The sequence below is a fragment of the Eupeodes corollae genome, chromosome 2, assembly GCF_945859685.1.
Source record: "Eupeodes corollae chromosome 2, idEupCoro1.1, whole genome shotgun sequence".
NCBI classification, from domain to species: domain Eukaryota; kingdom Metazoa; phylum Arthropoda; class Insecta; order Diptera; family Syrphidae; genus Eupeodes; species Eupeodes corollae.
This window is the reverse complement of record NC_079148.1, coordinates 3,872,348-3,889,979: the sequence shown is the minus strand read 5'-3', so window position 1 is coordinate 3,889,979 and position 17,632 is coordinate 3,872,348. Positions and strand designations below refer to the sequence as shown.

The window sequence follows — 17,632 nt, the reverse complement described above, 5'->3', positions numbered from 1 at the left end:
AACAGGTGCTGCTACAGAATTCCGACCGATTGCCAATCTTCCGTCTCTTTCGAAGGTGTTTGAAAAAATTATTCTGGGGCAGATCCAAAAATATCTTACAATAAATAACCTGTTAAGTACCTGTCAGTCTGGTTTTCGACCTAAGCGCAGTTGCAAATCCGCCTTACTTTTTGTAACTGATCGAATAAGAATGGCAATGGACTGTGATCATATTAATTGCTAACACTGTTAGATTATTCAAAGGCTTTTGATACTGTTAACCACTCAATTCTTTGTATAAAGCTGCGAATGAACTTTGGGTTTTCTTTAGAGTCCTGTTAGCTTGCTCTTTCGTATCTCAGCGGAAAGCAACAATTGCGTAGTGGCCAATGGATACTCGTCCACATTTCTCAATGTTTTGAGTGGAGTGCCACAGGGATCTATCCATGGACCAATCCTTTTCTCATTTTCATAAACGAGTTACCACAAGTTGCTAAACATTGCTTAATTCATCTTTATGTTGATGATGTGTAGCAAATGATAAGTCGATCTTATGGAGCTAAAAATGATGCCGTAGCTTTAATGAACAAGGATCTGCTGCGCATTTCACAGTTATCGAAAAACAACGATCTCCGCCTTAACCCTATCAAATCAACATCCCTCACCATCTATGGATGAGTTAAAGCTTATAGAGACGGGAGCTCATTACCATACATACATAGTAAAATGTAATGGACCCAAAATAGAGCCTTGGGAATACCGTGTGTGAGCGGAAAAAAACATGAAGTTAGGTTGTTAGCAACTACTGCTTGGTGTCTAGAACTAAGATATAAGAAAATGAGTCTCACTGATGATGACGTAAATTGAAACTCATCACTTAATTTGGTGCATAAATTACGGTGGTTGACAATGTTGTCAAAGGTTTTAGAAAAATCCAAAATAGTAAGAAAAGACACGAAATTTGTATCTACACTTTCTCTTATTTCTTCGACCACATTTATATGGGCAGTAGTGCAACTGTGGGGCGGGAACCGGATTGATTGAGATGTTTTAGATATTGCCGCTTTTGTGTGTTCATAATTTTTTCAAAAACTTTGGATAAATATGGCAATATGGCTATTGGCCGATACTCATTTCGGGTTTTTGAAACAGGAACAATTTTAACACGTTTCCAGACGGTAGGAAAAACTTCAGTCATGAAAATAGTGTTGAAGGATGTGTTATGTATCTCAATGTAATCGGCAGAGTTGCCTTCACAAACACGGGATGGATTTGCTATTGAGTTTGATTTATTAGATAAACATGTTTTTAGAACAACTTCATCATCAATTGCTGAGAAGCTAAAGCCTCTTGTAGAAAAGATTTCGGTTTCTAAAAATCCAGAAAAGTCTGCACAATTATTGAACTCAAATGATGATAGGGATGTGAAATTGGTAGTCAGCTCATCACCATCAATGATAGTAGAAAAACTGTTTAAGTGCTTACCAATCTTTTCAAAAGCGAATAGTTAGACGAAGTCATTTGGCTGAATTTTTCGTTTAAGTCTGTAAAATTTTGCAACATTCAATTCTTTTAAGTTTATTCTTCATTAAATCGTTAATAAATTTGAAGAACATAAACAAAAACATTTTTGAAAAACTATTCAAATTTTCTCTAAATATCACGAAAACAACATTTGTACCAATTAAAATTACCTTTGCACTTCTCAATCACGCTATCAATGTATTCATGACTATTTTCTTAAATTCAACATTCCATAAATTCAGTTCATTATGTTTCTTTCAATTTGTTAAGTTAAATTAAAAAAACAAAAATAAAAACAAATAAAACCAAATCACCATGTATGACAAAATTAAACTTACTTATGCAGCAAACCAGTTTGCAACGCACAAGCTGAGCTTCAGGCCATACTAAAACATATCCACCTCAGCCAGCTACCTTGATGGCTTGACTTGTTGTAAGCAAACGAAGTGGCGGCAAGTGGTACATCGAACGCAAGCCAAGCCAAAGCAAAGCAAACTAAAAACAAATTAAAACTGGTCGACTTAATGTCAACTAAATTGACAGACTACTTAACTGTGCCTTGCAACTGTAAATTAGTATTATCTGTAAGGCCGAAGTGTGACAATCGTCGTCGTAATGGAATCCACCAATATCGTTAATCGCACCCTAAGCCATAGACGACAACGACGCCAACAACTGCGACCCCTAACTCCAAATATGACACCGGCATCGGCATCGGCTTCAAGATGTTCCATTAAGATACTTTATCTGATGACAATTTGCCTAATTTGTCTGCAACAAATCATCTTCGTCACCTGTGAGTCCAATCCGCAGAAGCAGAATGTGACTGTTACGACATCATGTAAGTCGGGCGAGTGTGTGGCAACCAGTTCGTGCCAAATTTTGAGGTCAGCCATGAGTCTGCAGAGTATTTCCAAAGAAGTCATCGACATCGTCAAACAACAGCGATGCGGAAACAGAGAAAGCGTAAGTCTGAAGCATTTCTAAGGTTGCCTTGAGTCTTGAAATCATAACATATTGGCTTACCTGCCGGAGTGCGTCACTTGTCACTTTCAGCGCAACGTGTGCTGCACCGATCTCGCACTGGAACTAGTGAACAACAACATTCTAGCGAACGTGACAGACCCCAACAGCACTGGTGCTCTAGTTCAGCTGATGACGACACCGTGTGGAATATCGGATAGTTCGGATCGCATTCTAAATGGGGAGACAGCTTTTCTCTTCGAGTTTCCATGGATGGCGTTGCTGGAGTACAACACCACCGCAGGGCGGAATTTTCTGTGCGCTGGGTCTTTAATTAGCGATCGCTATATTCTGACCGCTGCTCATTGCTTTGCCTCGCCAAATGCCCAACTGTGAGTGATATTTTGTTGCTGCATGATTCAGAGTGATATTGTAATACATTTTATTTCTTTGTGTATCTATAATTAATATCAAATGGTTTCAATTTCAATTACTGATGGTTGTATTTTACATTCACAGAATAAGTGTCCGATTGGGGGAACATGACACGAGTAAGGAAATCGATTGCGAAGGCTATGGGGGCCAGTTTGACAGGGAGTGTGCACCTCCGGTTCAGAATCACAGAATCGACGATGTCATCATACACAATGATTTTCGATTTGGAATTTTTGCAAATGACATCGCTTTGATAAGACTTCAAACGAAAGTTGCTTATGAAGGTAGGTAAACAAAAATTAGAAAAATAATTAAATTGTGTATAAATAAAGCTGCGTTAAGTAATATTGTAGTCCCAGAAAGAATCTGGTTTTTAGAAAAGATAAATAATTTTTGCTTTTTTTTTTTTTATTTTTAAAATTGCTGCTCAGTTAAAAAAAATTCTTCATGCTTTAAAGTGACATACATTTTACGTTCTAATTCGTATCTAAACAATTACTTAAAAAGGTCTCATTATTTCTAGCATTTTCAATAATAAAGTTTAAAATAATTGATTCAATAAACTTATTTTATTTTCTTATAGTTTTTACATTAAAAAAGAAAACGAATTCAATTTAAAGCCTTTTGTTTTTTTGTCAAAACCAAGTCTAAGTTCTTGCTTTTTGGTTTGAATTATATAAAAGCAACACCTTTTTCCTGGTAAAAATTAAGTAATTTGTTAAGCTAAATTACTCATTTACAAGTAAACCAGACTATGACCATTATTACAGGCATTTTTTAAGCAAAAGTTATTTGTTTATTTGAATATTTCTAACTACGCCAGTCAAATGAAAGTATTTTAATTAGAACATAGTTATTTAAGAAAGTTAACTTTTCATCATTTTTTTCATATAAGGGAGATTATTTTTTTAGAAGAAAAGAATAGCACCTCTTTTAGAGTGGTAGACTCTTTCGTATGCGTACTTTTTTAAATAAAATTTGTAATATTTTCTGACATTAGTTATAAGATAGATGTATGTATGTATGTGCTTATGTTTATAAGCCGGCAAGTAAATTTGAGTTACATATTTCCGTAGGTTCTATTTCGCCGGTTGAAGAGGTATCGACTTTACAATCATCTTTTAATTAGTATACAATACAAATATGGTGAAAAGACTTTCAAAAATTACCAATTAGGATATTTTAATATAGTCATTTAAAATAAAATGCAGGAACTTGTTAAAGATTTTTAAAAATACTTTTTGAATTTTAAGATTTAGAAACGTAGGTACCTTCATTTCTTAAAACAAAATCTTATTTTTTTTTAATTTTATTTGAAAATCGTATATACATTTTTTAAATATTTTTAGTGCGCATTTATTTAGAACTTATTTATATACGTTTACGTTTTTAATTTCATTAACAAATTATCACCAATTTTGGAGGTATTGAATTTCGAAAAAAATATTTAATATTTAAAAAAAAATTAAAAAAATTAAATTTTTGATTATCATATATTATTGATAAGAAAAATTATTAAAATTAGTTTATTAGTTCTTGAGAAAATGTATAAACGAAACAACGGTTCTATGGGGGGGATTTTTAATCGAAACCAAATTTGTACCAATTTAAGTAGCATTTCTTAAATTTTTACAAATTGGATAAATAAAATAAATTTGAGAGATTTCAAAAACCAAACAATTTTTACCAAATTTGCGTACTATTTTTATGAAAAAACGGAACGTTGGATTTTTATAAATAAAAAAACTGCTGAAAAAATAATATTTTCTGTGAAATAAAAAAGTTTGGAGACAATATTTTTAATTTTTGAAAACCTATTTGAGTCGAAAGTAAATTTTTACCAAGTTTTAGTATTTTTTTGTTAGGTTTATATTTTGTAAAAAAAACTGTCAATTCGATTTTTCTCAAAATTTTCTGAATGTTGACAACAATATGTTTTAAAAGATGAATGTAATTTGAAGCGAATATCCCAAGGTTTTGAAAAGATATTTGAGTCGAAAATCAATTTTTATAAACTTTTATTAATTTTTTTGTTTAGGTTTTTATTTTTATAAAAAAAAGTGTAAATTTGATTTTTCTTAAAATTTTAGTTGATGTTAAAAACGTTAGTTTGCACTGAACAAAATTGTTTTTGAGATAAAATCCGTTTGTATTCGTTAAGTTTTCGAGGTGTCAAAAATAGGATTAAAATCTTAAATACCAAATGTGAAGTCAATCGCCCCAATGGTTTGTGCTGTTGTAGCCAGGACAGGCAGAAAGACGAACGCGATAGGGGGATCCACATTTTTTGACTTTCCTTCTATCTTTAAATTATAAAAATTTGACTGAGTGTTGAAAACTATAATTTTTATTAGATAAAATTAGTTGAAAGCTAATGTCCTTAATGTATGAAAAGATACTTTAATGGAAAATAAATTTTTGCCAAGTTTTAGTAATGTTTTTTAGTTTTTTATTTTTTGTTTAATTTTACGAGGTGTCAAAAACGTTTTTCTTCGTTGCATAATATTATTTTAGAAATATAATTTTTGCTCATAAGATATTATTAGTTTGGTATAATGTTACATTTTATAAGAAAACATTTAATTCAATTCGCAAGAGTTGTTGGTTTGTGAGACATTTTGGATTAACCAACATTTAAATTTATTTTAAAATTAGTATGGTAAAAAAACCACCCACTTAATTTTTTGAAAGTTCTTTCTGCATCTTTCTGTGTTAGTATCTGCGTATCAAAATTTATTTGAAAGTGGTGACTATACATTTATACTGGTTATTGGGATATGGACAACGAAAAAAGCTTCCCTAACACACAAACAGTTGTCGTATTAACACAAAAAACTAAACAAAATATTTGGCACCTCAAATATTTTAAGACCACACAAGTATATAATCTCAAGACTGCAACGATTAATATTGGTGTAACTTTAAGAAAAATAGAGTTGACAGTTTTTTCTTAAAAATTTAATACATAAACAACTGCAACTAAAAATTGATTTCCCAATTAAATATTTTTCAAATAAATTTAAGTTTCCCAATATTGCTTAAAATTTGCATAATTTGGACAAATCTAATAGAAAGCTTGCGCAAATAAGAAATCCCAAAAAATAAAATTCACGAATTGAATAAATTTACTCCTTCATCGAAAGAGTCTGTTAAAAATAAGATTACATTTTTTAAGATTTAGATAGAGTCTTACCAAATAAGTTTAAGATCCAAAAAATTTAAATTCCATTTAATTTTTCAAATAAAAAACAAAATTTAGAATTTATTTTACCAAAACTTTAAAGCTTTAATATTTACAATTTTTCAATTTTTATTACAAATATTGTTGGTAACATAAAAAAAGAAGTAAATTTAGGAAAAAAATGTTGACAAAATTTTATAAAAATCAATCGGGACTTTTTTTAGAAAATTTATGGGCAACACTGTTTAAAATAAGCGATGCATCTATCCAAAGAATCTGTTTAAAAACATTTCCTTTTTTTTAATTTTAAAGGGTTACTGCAAAAAAAGGTAGTTTTTTAAAAGAACTTACATTTTTACAAAACTTGTATTTGAAAATTAGAGCTGTTTTTTTAAATTAAATTTGTATGTTTTACATTTTTTAAATTTAGTTTAAAAACAATTTTTAGTATGCAGTTATTTAAAACTTTTAGTTAACGTTATACATTTCAACTTCCTTAAAAAAATTATGGCCATTTTTTAAGATATCTAATTTCGGAAAAAACTGAATTGTTGTTTTAAAAAACAATGACATTTTTGATTATCAACTCTTATGATCAAAAATGTCTTGTACAGAAATAGAAATCATTTAAATCAGTTGATTGGTTCTTGCGAAAACCTAAAAACAAAATAACGGTGCTATGGGGTATACCCTTTTGGAGCAATACAAAAATATATTGATTTTATTGAAATAAGCTAAATTAAACAAAAACAATTAAGAGAACAAATCAACTGTTTCGTTTTTTAGACAATTCGAATTTTCGATTTTTGACCAACAAATTTGTATGGAGTTATTTTTAGTCTTAAAAATGAGAACAAAAACACCTAACGAGAACCGATTTAACGTCTAAAATTATAAATTTCAAGTCAATCGACCCAATGGTTTGAGCTGTAAGGGCCAGGACAGACATACAATCCGACAGACGGAATGGGGGACCTCCTTTTTTAAATTTCAAGTTCGATGAAAATGATTTTGTTAACCTCAGTTTTAGCCGATAACGAATTTTTAACAATTTTAAAACAATTACAGATAAAATCATTTAATTGTCAATGCCGTCATCTATTCTTGAGATATCGAGAATCGAACAAAGATTTGTAGATTTAAATTTGAATACAAAATTGTGTACTGTATGTTCAAAACAATATTTTCATTAAGATGAATTTAGTTTGAAGCCAATATCTAAACTTCTTTTTTGGGTTAACCAATATTTTCACTTTTTTTAAATTGATATGCATTGTTATCTATATTGGCTGTATAACAAAATTTATTTGAAGTGGATATCTCTAATGGTTCTTGGGATATGGTCTGCAAAAATTGCTTTCCGAACATTCGGACAAACGAACGTACGTGCATACGCAACCATTTCTCTAAATATCTTTTATTTAGATTCTAGATTTTATTTTATTTAGATTTTAATGTAGAGAATGGTCAAAATTTGTAATTCGACAAATCGGACCGATTCCAATAACTTCCTATTAGTTACCAAGTTATTTAGTTTAGTAGATAATTATTATTATTCATCTTTTTTGAATACTTCCTATTCTATTTGTTGAATTTTAATAGTATAGAATTCAAACCAAACGGTCTAATGAAACTAACTAAAATATATTTTAATGTGAAAGGACATTTAAAGTCGTAAGAATTGCTTATCAAATGAAATCTCGAGTTCGAAATTTTGTACGTACCTACATATTCTTTTAGTTTCATATATTTGATCATTCTTAAAGAACATATTAAGGGAATGAAATTTCTTTTTCAGTAAATTCTTTTACTACAAAATGGATCTTTTCTTTGGATTCTTACATTCCTAATCGAGTATTAAAATAATTTTTGTTGAACTTCAAAATGTATCTTTTTCCTCTTCCTTTAACCAGAAATGCGTCTCTGCATTGAGTTCTAAAATTCTAAATTAAAATTTGATTTCATTTTCCAATTCTTCTGTCAGGTTGAATATCATGTCTGAGGTTATGTAATGTTATTGAAATTTTTTTAAAACCTTCAAAAAACTTCTACACATAAAAATGTATAAGTTCTTGAATTTCCAATCCTCAAAAGCTATTTTTTTAGATAACAGTGTTATTTAAATCCTTGATAACCATTTTTCCACTCAAACTTTTCTCAATTTCAGAATAAATATGTTTAGTTAAATTCTAGTCCACAAAATGTTTTGTTAACCGTAAGTCAATAATTAAATGAAAAGCAAATACAATTTACAAAATCTATTACAAGAATCAGTGTCCATATATTTACTATCCCCATAACACATTTAAAAAAGTTTATAAGGGATTTCCACATGTTCTTTTTAAACACTTTTCATTTCCTGTCAAGCATTTTGAATTTATATTTTTTCATTGCAGATACTGTGATACCAATTTGTTTACCCATATCCAAGGATCTAATAAGAAACCTTGATAGTGCCACAGTTGCCGGATGGGGACTTACACTCAATGGTACGAATAAAACTAGTATTCAAATTTAAAGCCCCATAATATACTCGCACCACCAAGTCGAGTATAAAATTTACTTAACTTTGTTAAACCCCGAACTGATTTATAACTTTTTTGTTCTTTCTTCTACATACACACATTCATATAAAGGAAACACCTCGAATGTCCTGCAAAAGGCACATCTGCCAGTCCTGGCGAATGAATATTGCGGAAAACTATTTGCTAGAAATTTCACTTCATCTCATATATGTGCCGGAGGTCGGAGAGGAGTGGACACATGCAAAGGTGATACGGGTGGGCCATTATTTGCCCGAACTGGAAGTTATTTTCCAAAGTTTGTTCAGTATGGAATAATGTCTGGTGGTGGATCAGCGGTTTGCGGTGGCAATAGTACAATTCCGAGTATTTACACAAATGTTATAGATTATGTGCCGTGGATTATTAAAAATATTAGACTTTAATGTAGTTTTCTTTATACAAATCGACTGACTTTTCTCCACTTAAGATAATTAATGGAAATGTGTCACTTTTAATCTTTAGGATCGAAAAAAGATATTTTTTAATATTTGAGCTGAAGTTGTAATTTATAAAGAGAGTGGTTCACTTAAATAAATAAAATAAATAAATTGGGTGTCGCCACAGTCCGTTGAGAACCAAGGCCTAGTGACTTACAACTTTCAATCATTCCTGTGTGCGAGTAATGTTGTCAGGAATGGAGGGGACCTACAGTTTATATGCCGACTCCGAACGGCTAAATTTGAGGAAGCACTTTTTCATGACAATAGTTACTCTTGGAGAATTTGTCATTTTCTCGCAAGAGGCAGTACCCGTGAAAAGACTTTAGATGGCATAGGCAGGGATCGAACCCAAGACCTCTAGCATGACAGTCCAACGCACCAACCATCATGCCACGGGTACGGTGGTTCACTTACTGTTTTTAAAAATGCAAATACCCGTAAACGTGAACATTTTTTTCAGATACATTTTAAACTTAGCTAAATACTTCTCATTTAATAAAATAGGAAGAAAAATGGTTCAAAAGGTTCAGTGATAGAAAGCTTTAAACTATGTAGGGTAGGTCATACCTTCTTTTTCACGAGTCACATAAAATCTCGGGTCTACGTCTTAAGACATTACTATTAATTTTCTCTCCAGAAATTGACGAGTAATTCACACCTAAATGCCTTCTATCCTTTAAACTGTTGGGTGTATGAAAAAATGTTTGTGACAAAAATATTAGCTAATTGTATGCTTGAAATTTTGTTAAAGGTGTTGACACTATTTTAGCCATAAAAAACAAAGAGACGTTTTACAAAATATTTGCTACAGCAAGAGAAAGACCCTACTCAGATCATTGGACATAGCGGAGCATAGAGCATCCATAGAGAAAAACATCAGCACTCTCCAACTCTTCAACAGTTTTACTAATTCTTTTTTGAACGTTCTTCGACAGAACACTTATCTTCTCTCCTGTTTTCTGAGTGGGTTTCACTGCATCGTTTGACACATAATGCCCTGGTTAACTTTTTGAAGTGTGTGTCTAATCCACTGTCACTTTTTCTTCTTATAATAGAGTATATTGGTTCCTGATATCCTGATAAAATTCAGCATTGCAGATACGATTGGGCCAGAAAATCCTCAAGATGTTTAAAAGATATATATTAATGAACGCTCTTACAGATTTCTTTTGCCAGTACCTGTAAATTTAAAAGTCTGTAGGTTGGTCTCTAAACTTAAAGTGTTATTTAAAAGCTTTGTATTCTGTCGGAAAAATTGATAAAATGTTGCCTTTCATAACTCCAAAGCTTGCCGGGCCAACTCATCAGGCCATTCATTTCCAACAACACACTTATGACCTGGAACTCAAATAAGATTGACAAGGATGTTGATGTTGAAGGTGGATAGTTTATCCCGACTTTGCTAGGCTAGTATAGAGGTTGTCAGTGAAGATAGCCCGACCCAACTATTGTACCTGAGAAGAAAGCCTGATCACTTTTTAATTCCCAGTTAAGGCCTCATCATCAAAGTCAGTGGCTCAAAGTTTGTAACGTCGGTAACATCCTTAGGGCAAGAAATACGTAAATGCCCCACAAAATAGGTCGAAAGGGAAAGGTCAGCCCTGACAGAGCCGATTACCGGGGTATATCAATAAAATAAGACGGACTATGCCAAAGCGTCCATATGAGCTCTCTATCGGCTAGTTTACCTTCCAGCCATTCATTCTTTGGCACGGATTGTAAAAACGCTCAAACCAAAATTAGGGACCCCTTATTTTTATGGTCCCAATGCTTTGCGTCGTAGGAAGAACTATTGACCGTCCTGACTTTAGCTGATCCCCAACTTGACAAATCTCAATGCAGCTCTAGTGATCATTACCACCCAGCACCCACGAGAAGGCTTTGATACGGGAAATTTTGCCGAACATCTCAACCGGTTGTCCAAAAATGTTGACTTGGCTGAATGAAGAAGTTTCAACGAATTCTAGTTCCCTTGTCACCCTTGTTTTTAAGAGATCTGTTATTCCTCTCCTGTGCAAAGCAAGCCAAATAAATTTTCTCTTGAAACTGTCGAACGCCTTCTCGAAATCAATAAACTGCCTGCATGAAGAACGCATATTCATCTTGAGCACTTCTGTAGATCTCCTTTATTTGGGAGATTGATAATATTACCTTATTTCTACTCTTTTCAAGCTCTTTTAACTACTGGGTGCAGTAGCTTACTCGATGCTGTTGGGGCTGCTTGTAATAGCTCTTCTGGAAGTTCAACAACTTTGTTCCTATACAACACCTTAAAGGCGGTAATGATTTCTTCTTGAATGATGTTTCTTACATACTATCTCTAATTTCGAGAAATCCAGTTCACTTTAATGGATTGCAGATTTCCAAAACCTTTCACCTTAGATTAAAATTTGATTATGGAAATATTTCAAAATCAGGAGTTCCTCTACAATATGACCCAAGGCTCACTGAATTACGCTGTTTTGATACTTATACACTTTAATTCCTAAGATTTTTGAATGAGAAATAAAAATTAAACACGTAATCCCCATAAAATACTTCATTGAATTTTTGGAACCACTTACGAATATTTCCCTTAGTTTATTCCCTAAAACTTTTTTAAGGGAGACATGAAAACTATTGGTCAGTTTTCCTTTATTTTTATTTTCGATTTTTGTATTTCCTTAAAAATTACTTAAGCTTGTTAAAGTCAAAATTGGTTTAGTGAATTTCAACACAACAACTAACAATACCAACCAACTCTTTCTTATCTCAACTTGAAAAAGTCTCAAAAAACTAACCCTTTTTATATCCTACCGAGCGTAACCTTTCCTTAAATACTTTACCTACATATTTAAAAATAGAAACAAATCTTGATGGTAACTTTTGGAATTATATTGTGGCCACTTCGGTGCTTTAAGTTTTCTCTATATTAAACTTCTCTATAATATACAGGTGGTTCGAAAAAGTAAAGTTAAGCATCAGAGATAAAATTAAAAGTTCTATAACAACTTTCTTAGGTACAGATAACTTGAACATCGTTGAATTTTATGGAAGGATTTTTATCTTTGACAAACATGTGCAAGGGCGTAAATAATTTTCCTACGGAAATCCGGAATAAACTTCATAAATCAGACAGAACCCAGTGTGATTTCAAGGGTCGGTCTTTAATGAATCAGGCGGGTATCTAGGTTTAGGTAGGAATCCTAATTTCTATTACAATAGGTAATTTGTTGTGAGTAATGCCTCTGATTTCGTAAAGGTATATGTATATTTATCCTTTAGGACAGCACAGATCCTTTTTTAACGTCATTTACCCAAACTAAATAGATTAAATTTCAAAGAGTGGAAAACTCATTAGTCATCCTTAAGGTCTAGGTAATCATCCATGAAAGCTTCTTCCATATTTTTGTAAGCAAAGCAGATCAAACATCCCCAAAAAGGTACAATACCCAATTACCAACAGTTTCTTGAGAAAAAAAATTTATTTTTGCCAAACCCGAAAATATTCCCAGACTTTGGTCTTTCGCAAACTTTCCATAAGTTTTGCAAAACATCAGACAGAAAAGAAAAACCTATATGTGATACCTATATGGTTGCGTCTGCTGGCCAATGTGCGGTAAGTTACGGTTTGTGTCATTTCGGAAACAGTTGGTTCTTTTGTGTGTATTTTCCCATAGCCCTTAAGTGCTATTTCGGTTATAACAACTTCTAACGGAAAATCCATTATTGTTCGTTTTCAAAAAATAAACTCACTCGTATTGTTATGTTTCTTTTTGAGTCTTAAAGTTGTCGCCAGGAACAGCAATAGTAAGCAGCAGCATATTACAATGAAAATGAAAAATTGAATTTTTTTCTTCTCGAACACTTTAAGATCTTTTGAAGGTTATTTTTATATGAAGAGCGTAACTTTTATACGTCTATTGGGAGCTTATATTTTTAGGGTTAAGAAAAATTAATAAAGAAAAGGTCGAATGATGGAGAAAATGTTGCGAATCATTTGAATAGAAGAGATATTTTTTTCTTATTTCATTCCCCAATGTGAATTTACTGTGCAATGTTTCTTTTCATTGAAAGGATATTTTTAGGGCTACACGAACTTTGTGTGAATGAGGAAAACAGTTTCAATTTAATAACATTTTTTTTTAGTAGAATTTCTAATCTTCTAATCTTCTAAAAGGTTGAAAATCAGAGATTGGGAGGAGGTATTTTTTTCCCACATCTCGGAATTGAAATTGGAAAAGGATATTTATGGAAAATAAATAATTCCTTCATATGGATCGTACCTTTTTCGAATTTTCAACATATATTTTTGATTCAATTTTTGGTTAAGCACTTAAATTAAAAACCTTACCATTTTGAAGGTCTGGTCTTTGGGAAATTCTTCTATAAAGTTAGTTTAAAGGAGACTTAACGAATTTTAAACTTATTGACCTTTTTTACCTTTTTGGTATAAAGGCAATAAGTTCCCCATTAGGTTCCGTTCACCTTAAGTAATTTTTCTTATTTTGAAAAAGAAAACACATTAAAGGGTGAATTTGACTTTTTAAATTCAGTATATTTTATTAATGCAAGGTAAAAATTGTATTTTTGTTAAGTGGATTTTTAGAGAATCCTTAGTGTGAGAGGTCCTTATGGTGAAAACAGATATTTCCTATACTGATTGAGATGACAAAAACAAAAAGAAATACAGTTTTACCCTTATTTTTAAAGAGAAGGGGTTTGAGTAAATTAGCTTTCCCTTAGAGCGAATGAATTGCATTTGACAGCCAATAGCGTAACCACTGCCGCTAGTAGTTTATGTTAACCTAATGTTGTTGGTGAATATAAAAGTCAATTGTTTTCCTTCATCCTTCTTAGCAGAAATTGGAAACCACATATTATTAACAATATCCGGGAAAATTACATGTAAAAAATGACAACTGATGGAAATGAGTCTTAAGAAGGTTAAAGGTTATAGTATCTCCACCTTTTGTCGTCACGGCTGTATGTTACCAATATATGAATTAAGGCGTTTCGGTGTTGCTTGAGAAGATACATTTTCTAGGAGCTCCTAAAATTGAAAGCAATGAGGAGTCTTTTTTTTAATATACTCTATCTATGGTCATCATCAACATACCTATTCCGCCTTATTTTTAGGGGCCCGAAAATTTAAAATCATTAATGTTTTCGCAATCGGGCCCCTGTTTGCATGTTATCTACCAATTTATCTGTCACAAGTTTGCAGATCTGGTCCCACGATTATTTTTGGCTTACTCTTGGTAATATTTATTGAAAAATTGGGCAACTATGAACTATTAAAAGAAGGTTGTAATAAATTGTTTCGCTTTTCTTATTTAGTATAACGTAAATTTCAAATTTGCTTTATTTTTAAAATTTTTAAAGTCAAAATAAGTGGCCCGGCAACTTAAAACAAAACAAATACATATATTTATTTCGGTTTCTGCTAGGAACGAAATATTTTGAATAAGATGTTTGCTGAAGATTTGAAGGATAAAAGTGCCCAACGTTGGAAAATTTTTAAGAAAAATGTTCCCGAATTCCTTCAAAAACTTTCCCATACAAGATGGTCGGCTAGAATTGAGGCAGTGAAACCATTTGCAAATCATCTGAAAAACCTTAGAACATCATAACAAGCCTTAAGTGATATTAATTTAACTGCTGCTGTTTATATATTATTGATTGATAATATTATTGATGTCTTCGGTATGGTGCAAGGTTCTTTGCTCTATAAATGAAAGAAGTATCATTCTACAAGCTAGAAACATGACTATTGACGTTGAAATTCGAAATATCGATAACTTGATCTCCGATTTGAACATAATTCGAAACGGATGGGATCAAATTTTATCTGAATGCAAAGCAGTTGCTACTGGATTGGAGGATGTTCCAGAATCTTTCCCATCGAACTGAATAAGGAAATTAAATAGACATTTTGGAGAAAATCGAGGAGCTGGAAAGCAAATAAAAACAGACGGAGGAATACATTTCAAGAGAAATACCTTTTACGTTTCGATACACGGTTCTTTCAAAAGTATAAGTCGCATGAAAAGTTCATAGAGCATTGGAGAAATGGAGAAACCATTTGCGATATTTAATAAAAAAGATCATTTTGCCAAAATAAAGAAAATGCAGCATTGAATGGAGAGCGCTATCAAACCATGCTGAGTGATTTTATCAGTGACTGACATAGTTGGTGCCAGCTGCCTGTCCAATCTTTTTCAATGTTCCATTGACGTCTACATACCTTGCTGCCATTTTCTTGAAGTTGATGAAGCATTTTGGTAGCTTTTTGTTGTAAACTTGTATCGTTTTTGCTATTCGACATCTTCGACAACATTCCTTTTTTTTCCACTTAAGTGTCTTCATTGACTATTCCGTTCAGGTATGCTGAAGTAATGACCATGAGACATAATGTGCAAGTCTGAATACAAGAGTGAATGTTTGATGAAAATCTATTCCATGCTCTTGTTTAAGGCTTTAGCCACTAGGCTCGCTTTCTGCATCTGGAGTGTTAGGTCTGCAGTCCACATATTTCGTAATACCATTCTCCAGCCTACAGTTCTTGAATTTTTAGGCTTGTCTTTGACGGTTCATGTTTCATTTGCAATTAGGTTTTGAATTTCCGTGTAGCGTCTTTCAGGTTTGACGTTTCATCTCTTGATAACGCCTTGGTAAGTGGTACTTCAGAAACATTAATTTCAAGTTTCTTCTCTTGATCTTGAGATGGGTGGTCACAAACTGAATAATTGTGAGTCACGGTTGAGTCACGAATACGGACTTTTTGTTCAGCGAATGGTGTGACACCTTTTTCTAATGTTCAGACCACTTAAAAATTAGTTAACGCAGGAGGTCAGTTCTTGTCCGTTGAACCCAAATGGTCTAAAAATTTTGTTGGTTCACTTGTGCTAAAAAAGTCATCAATTCCAATTTCAGCTTCAGGATTTTTATCAATTAAATCAACATCTAAGTTCTTTGAATAATGCTCAATAATGGTGGCAAACTTGGAATTTTCAAATGTGAAACGCCCGTTCTTGGTACCTTTGTCAATGATATCTTGAAAATATCCTTGAAATCTTAGATAATCCAGATAATCTCTTGAAATTTGAACTTTTCTCTGAGATGGAACCCAAACTCTGTACTTTCCGGAAAACCAAAAAACATACCTTTCCAGGTGTTTTATCCAAGATGTAGAATCTACTGCCAAATGTATAAAGATAATCTTATTTAGGTAACCTACCAGTCCGTTACTAAAAAGGTATATACACCTCCAAGCTTTTCGTAATGCAGAGATTACAAAGATGTTTGGCATTAGCAATGGCCTCAGCCCAGAAGTACCAGTGACATGATGGTTGGTGCGTTGGACTGTCATGCAAGTGGTCTTGGGTTCAATTCCTGCCTGTACTTGCGAAGAATTGACAACTGTCATTAAAAGTGCTTTCTGAAATTATCCGTTCGGATTAGGCTTAAACTGTAGGTCCCTTCCATTACTGACAACAGTTCTTGCACACATGAATTGTTGAGAGATTTGTATGTCATTAGGACCTAGTTCTCAACGGACTGTTACGCCATTTAATTTATTTTTTAATGGCCTCAGCCTAAAAAGAAGAAGGAAGTCTTAACCCTCTTTATTCTCTGTCTCTAATACTATTAAAATTAAAACTATAAAATGGCTTCTTTAACACTTTGTTATTTGTTGAATCCATATGATTTCTGTATTTGACATTTCAAACTAATAGACCTGTTTCCTAGATTTAGGTTTGTTCACTTTGATTTTTGTACGAATTGTCACTATTAAGGCGTGTTCACGTTTTTTAATAAAACAGAATAAGCATTTTACTATTGATAGCAAAATAAATAAATTGCTCGTAAAATGTCAAGACTAGCGCCAAATGTGACTCCAATTCTATGAATTAACCAAATGACTGTATTAAAGAGTTGTAGAGGAATTTTGTTATGTATATTTTCCGTTCTCTGAGGATCGTTTCGTAATAAATCGAATATTTTGAGCACAGTAATATTTTGAACTGATACTTATTAAATAAAAATGTGTATCAAAAAAACTTTGTTTGTCTTTTTAAAAAGGGCGCTTAAACTGAAGGCAATTCGCTTCTGTTTTACTTTTGTTTATCGTCAAAGTAACTGAAGTGAAAAGATGCAATCAATGATTCTGATTGAACCGTGCAGAAAATGAGTCAAATTCCACTTTTTACTTTATATGACAATGACGACGTACGGTATCCTCTTTTTGGATCGATTTTGAAAATTCAGAAAGGTATACATTAAATGAGCAAATAGGTTGAAGAAAAAATGTGACATATGAAAATGGAAGTATACAAAAATATGGAAGGAACAAATTTAAAATGTTAACTAAATACTATAAGGCAGAAGAAATGTCGAAGAAATTTAAAAAAAAAACATTTCTGATGAAAATATTTGTTGATTTTGAAAATTCGGATTCTTGTCGTTAACTGATGTAAGCTAAAATAAACACAGACATTGATTTCTCAGAAATCTTTCAAAATTGTTGAACATTGAATTCTTAAGAAATGTGCAGAAGCTCAATC

General features: G+C 32.2%; 1 protein-coding gene across 1 annotated transcript; it reads left to right on the top strand.

Annotated features, from left to right (window-relative positions):
- The first annotated feature begins 1,937 nt into the window (after positions 1-1,937).
- Positions 1,938-9,058, top strand: LOC129946034 (phenoloxidase-activating factor 3-like). Its single transcript, XM_056056049.1, has 5 exons — positions 1,938-2,469; positions 2,560-2,858; positions 2,986-3,185; positions 8,479-8,571; positions 8,719-9,058. The coding sequence occupies exons 1-5, from the start codon at positions 2,119-2,121 to the stop codon at positions 9,027-9,029; spliced, it is 1,254 nt and encodes a 417-aa protein (XP_055912024.1). The 5' UTR covers positions 1,938-2,118; the 3' UTR covers positions 9,030-9,058.
- Positions 9,059-17,632: the final 8,574 nt, after the last annotated feature.

Bases quoted from the DNA above. Each gene is read 5' to 3' on its own strand.
- LOC129946034 (XM_056056049.1), top strand. From the start codon at position 2,119: ATGGAATCCACCAATATCGTTAATCGCACCCTAAGCCATAGACGACAA. The intron at 2,470-2,559 runs GTAAGTCTGAAG...TGTCACTTTCAG, and splicing joins GATGCGGAAACAGAGAAAGC to CGCAACGTGTGCTGCACCGA. The intron at 3,186-8,478 runs GTAGGTAAACAA...TTTTCATTGCAG, and splicing joins AACGAAAGTTGCTTATGAAG to ATACTGTGATACCAATTTGT.